The 4,683-nt window shown below is 40.2% G+C and overlaps 1 protein-coding gene across 2 annotated transcripts in view; it reads right to left on the bottom strand.

The window, feature by feature from the left end:
* Positions 1 to 233: 233 nt before the first annotated feature.
* The window catches only part of TMEM5 (transmembrane protein 5), a 14,742-nt gene continuing 10,292 nt past the window's right edge, over positions 234 to 4,683 (bottom strand). Inside the window, exons 4-5 of one of the 2 annotated variants that reach the window (XM_010561704.1) lie at positions 2,315 to 2,485; positions 234 to 1,223 (exon numbers count right to left, since the gene is read on the bottom strand). In XM_010561704.1, coding sequence (XP_010560006.1) covers positions 806 to 1,223; positions 2,315 to 2,485 — 589 coding nt within the window. In that variant the 3' untranslated portion in view covers positions 234 to 805. The remainder of the gene's footprint in view (positions 1,224 to 2,314; positions 2,486 to 4,683) is intronic. The other variant, XM_010561705.1, reaches the window with a different exon arrangement.

Raw genomic sequence — 4,683 nt, 5'->3', positions numbered from 1 at the left:
TTTGGAGTTGACAAGTTTCAGCAGATTTTGAAAAATCAGATAAGCTACAAGCAGATTCATGTTTAAGGCCTGGTGTTCAGAATATGCAGCTCTAAGTACAGGTAGTGAATGCTCCCGCAGCAGAACTTCAGAAAGGTATGTCCCAGGACCAAAAAGAAAGTGATTTTGATATCTGATATTAAAGGGAAATATATTGCTATGAAATATTTTCAAGAAAGAGTTCTCTATTTTCACCTTGAAATATAAACTTTTATTCCACAGTGTTTCATTAGCTTTATGGCCACTTTCTTAGAAATGAAATGTCAATCAAATAAATAGTTCACATTTTCAAAACACTTACCAGGATGCATCTTAATGATTGTGCTAAACTTGGTGATTTTGCTATAATCATACTTCTCTTCTTTAGTCTACGTAATAAATTACCCTGTACCATACAGCTTCCATTCTTCTCTTTTCTTCAAACACAACTGTTGTACTCATGTTAGATTTTAACAAGTTCACATGCTCAAAGATATTCTCCTAAAAAAGAAAAAAAATCTATCAGGTCACACACCAACATGGAAATTGTAAAAATGATAACAAAATTGTTGTCATCCTTACAGACTACCATCTTGCTAAGTCAACAACCTCTCTCAAAATTGTTAAGGATGAAGGGTCAAATGTAGCTCTTGCCCAAGCTAGCACAATTCTGTTGACTTCAAAAGGAATGCATCTGCCTTGTGAGATTTCTTTTGTATAAAAGCTCTCTTGGAAGGTTAATGGAAATTAGACTTTCCATCTATTCTAGATTTTCAAAAGGGACAATTTATCCTTTAGCATTTGGCAAAAATGAATTTTCCAAAGTATTAATGAATTTCTGTCTCATCCATGCTTTGAAGTTTCGATACCACTCTATAAGCTTTTTTCTCCTCTGAATCTTTTCTTGTAAGCTCATTTTTTTTTCTTTCTCTAGAACAGCAGGAAGCTCTTTCCAGTTCTTAATAAAGATAAATGGAGCCCCCATGGTTTTTAATAATTGTAATGGAGCACTGTGGTACACTGATGAATTTCCGCAATCACCCGATGTCATTACATCTTCTATAACAGGCAGAGATCCATATGAACAAGCTTCATAAATTCTATAGCATTCTGTATTTATTCCCACTGGGCACAATGTCAAATCACTCTGCAGCAAGGCATCTTGATAATTTTTGAAACTTTCATCTGTTTCTTGAGGCTGCCACCTAGGAAAGTAAAGGGATTGAAAATTAACATTTTTCCCACAGGCGCTGCAACCTAAAAATAGATCTATGCTTTAATTCCAATTATTTATAAAACCAAAAATGCTGTCAACGTAAGAATTTTATATTATACACACAATCAAGAGGCTTTTACTTTTAGTCTTAACTATTCAAGTGTCTTCTAAAAATTTATTGAAAATGTCACTGTTAAAAATAGACTGTAACACTTTTTAGGTATGGTCCTTTTAGGAAATTATTAATACTTAGAAGTGTAAGAAGCAAACTGAAACACCATTTTAAATCTTCTGCGTGACTTGGATGATGCATATGTCAATTTACTTCACAGCACAGTTCAGAAATAGACATACAAAGAGACACTCAATGGACTTCTAAATGAATTTTTTTGGGCCTCAAATACATTAAAACAGTAGAGGTTTGCTCTTCAAAAGTTAGCATGTAAAGCAATCCGTTAACCTGAATCCATCTGCCTGTAGTGCCTCAGAATGTCTGTGAGATAGGAGCTTATATCACAGATACAACCCATCTCCTAAGATTCTTCATCAGGCTAGCTGAGGTCTTCCTAAGCACTGCTGTGCCTGCTATCAAACATTTTACAGGTGTTGCTTGGCAAAATTAAGAAATACAATCAGAACCCTATTCCTGAAAGTCAAAAGATCTGTTCTACCTACTTGAAATAAAAAAGAGCCACGTCATATAGATTAAATCCACTCTCCTATACAGAACACAACAAAACACAGCTTTTTCTTCTACTAAGATATTAATACACACAAGGTGCAAGACTAGTTATTCTCCCACCATAATCAAATGTATATAAGAAAAAAAAAGATGGTCTTTATATTTAGTATACATAGGAGATTTCTGTATGTATTTAAAAATATGCTTTATGTAAAATAGAGCAACACGAAGGCTGTTAACTTATGAAGACCTCTACAAAGAGTCTCAGCAATGTTCTCTGTTTTAATTATGACTGGTCACCTTTATTTGTACTATTTTTTAACACTCAAGAAAGGATTGGTAATAATGAACCAGGCAAAAAAGTCTGAATATTTTCATGAAGTAAATCGAAGTCTTACTGTTCTCTGGCTGCAATCCAGCAAAGTTTGTCAAGCCCATCCTGCTTCAGAACTTCCATTAGGGTTTCCCTAGAAGAGTTCTTATAAACTGTTCCTAAGAAATTACATAGATACGATCTTGGATCATGTAGCATTGACCAGCTGGGTTCTACAACAGGAAAATTTCTGTAGCTGTAAAAACAGTGTATATGTTAGACAACTATGTATTTTATGTCAAAGAAAAAACATTTTGCACCATTTCATCTTTACTGCAGCAGATTCTAAGACTAAAACCACCTGTGTTGCCAATCCACATCTATAAACACAGACCCACAAGCAAACCAGCGCAAGTCCTGTCCTAAAAGTTAGTCTTTATTCCCTTTGCCCCCATCACTCTCTTCAGAGACTTTCCATAAAATTTATGTCTTCTTTTGACATCAGAGTTATTATGTATGCATGTTGTCCAGCTATCTCAAAGAGGTAAAAGAATCCTCGCTCATGAGATGGCGGGGCTCATAGAGAGGGCTTTAAACTAGGTTTGAAGGGGGTAAGGGATAAAACTGGGTGCACCAGAGATGAGCCTGGGGGCAGCATGCCGATGTTAGGGGTGGATTCGATAACTGTTGAGGATTTCTTGGCTGGGCGAAGGCATGTGAGCAATCCAGCCGTTAGGTGGGAACGAAGCATAAGTTTACAAAGTGCTGGAGCAGACAAGGATGCTGTGTCCTTGTATGCTGGGAAAAAGGAAGATAAGAAGAGCCTGACAAACAACACCTGGATGCTGAAGAATGAGATAAGTAACTGCTGGACACCTCGTGAAGAAGCTTGCACAGCCAACAGAGGATAAGATAGTGTCGTGTGAACCGGGGTATTGTACCAATTAGTGTATTGTATAAGGCGCGTGCACAAGCACAAGAGATATAACTGTGTCAAATGTGGTAGTAAATGAACTTCACTTGATCACATTGGGCTGTGTGTGATGTCCCCTGTGGATCCTCCGCAACAGATAACCCAGCTCAAATGCATCTGTGCCAATGCACGAAGCACGGGCAATAAACAGGAGGAGCGGGAAGCCATCGTGCAGCAGGATATATCTATGACTTAGTTGCCATCACGGAAACATGGTGGGACGACTCCCATGACTGGAGTGCTGCAATGGATGGCTACAAGCTCTTCAGAAAGGATAGGCAAGGTAGAAGAGGTGGTGGGGTGGCTCTCTATGTCAGGGAATGTTTTGACTGTACAGAGCTACACGATTCTGATGACTAGGTGGAGTGCTTATGGGTGAGGATGAGAGGGAAAGCCAATAAGACAGATATTGTGCTGGGAGTCTGTTATAGACCACCCGACCAGGCTGAAGAGACAGATGAATCATTCTACAAGCGGCTGGCAGTAGTCTCAGAATCGTGTGCCCTTGTCCTCGTGGGGGACTTTAACTTTCCAGACATCTGCTGGAAATACAAAACAGCAGTGAGTAAACAATCTAGGAGGTTCCTGGAGTGTGTGCAAGATAACTTCCTGACACAGCTGGTGGGTGAGCCAACCAGGGGAGGAGCCTTGCTAGATCTGTTGCTTACGAACAGGGAAGGACTGGTGGGAGGTGTGATGGTCGGAGGCCATCTTGGGCTTAGCGACCGTGAAATGATAGAATTCTCAATTCTTGGTGAGGCAAGGAAGGTGGTCAGCAAACCCACCACTATGGACTTCCAGAGGGCAAACTTTGGCCTCTTCAAGACACTGGTTGAGAGAGTCCCTTGGGAGACAGTCCTGAAGGGCAAAGGGGTCCAGGAGGGATGGACATTCTTTAAGAAGGAAATCTTAATGGCTCAGGACCAGGCTATTCCCATGTGCCACAAGTCAAACCGCCGAGGAAAACGACCGGCCTGGCTGAACGGGGAGCTTTTGCTAGGAGTCAAGAAAAAAAAGATAGTTTATCATCTCTGGAGGAAAGGGCAGGCAACTTGGGAGGAGTACAGGGATCTTGTTAGATCATACAAAGAGAAAATTAGAACGGCAAAAGCTCAGCTAGAACTAAGTCTGGCCACTATTGTAAGGGACAACAAAAAATGTTTTTACAAATATGTTAACAGTAAAAAGAATCCCAAGGACAATATCTTTCCTTTAATGGATACAGAAGGGAACGTAGCAACCAGAGATGAGGAAAAGGCCGAGGTACTTAATGCCTCCTTTGCCTCAGTCTTTAATAGTGAGTCCAGTTATCCCCAGGGTACTCTACCCCTCGAGCTGGAAGGTAAAGATGAACAGAACATACCCCCCTTAATCCAGGAGGAAACAGTTAGGGACCTACTATGCCATCCGGACACTCACAAATCTATGGGACCCGATGGGATCCATCCAAGAGTACTGAGGGAACTGGCGGAGGTCCTTGC

The sequence above is a fragment of the Haliaeetus leucocephalus genome, unplaced genomic scaffold (assembly GCF_000737465.1).
Source record: "Haliaeetus leucocephalus isolate CR32 unplaced genomic scaffold, Haliaeetus_leucocephalus-4.0 Scaffold151, whole genome shotgun sequence".
NCBI classification, from domain to species: domain Eukaryota; kingdom Metazoa; phylum Chordata; class Aves; order Accipitriformes; family Accipitridae; genus Haliaeetus; species Haliaeetus leucocephalus.
This window is presented reverse-complemented; position numbering and strand designations above follow the sequence as displayed.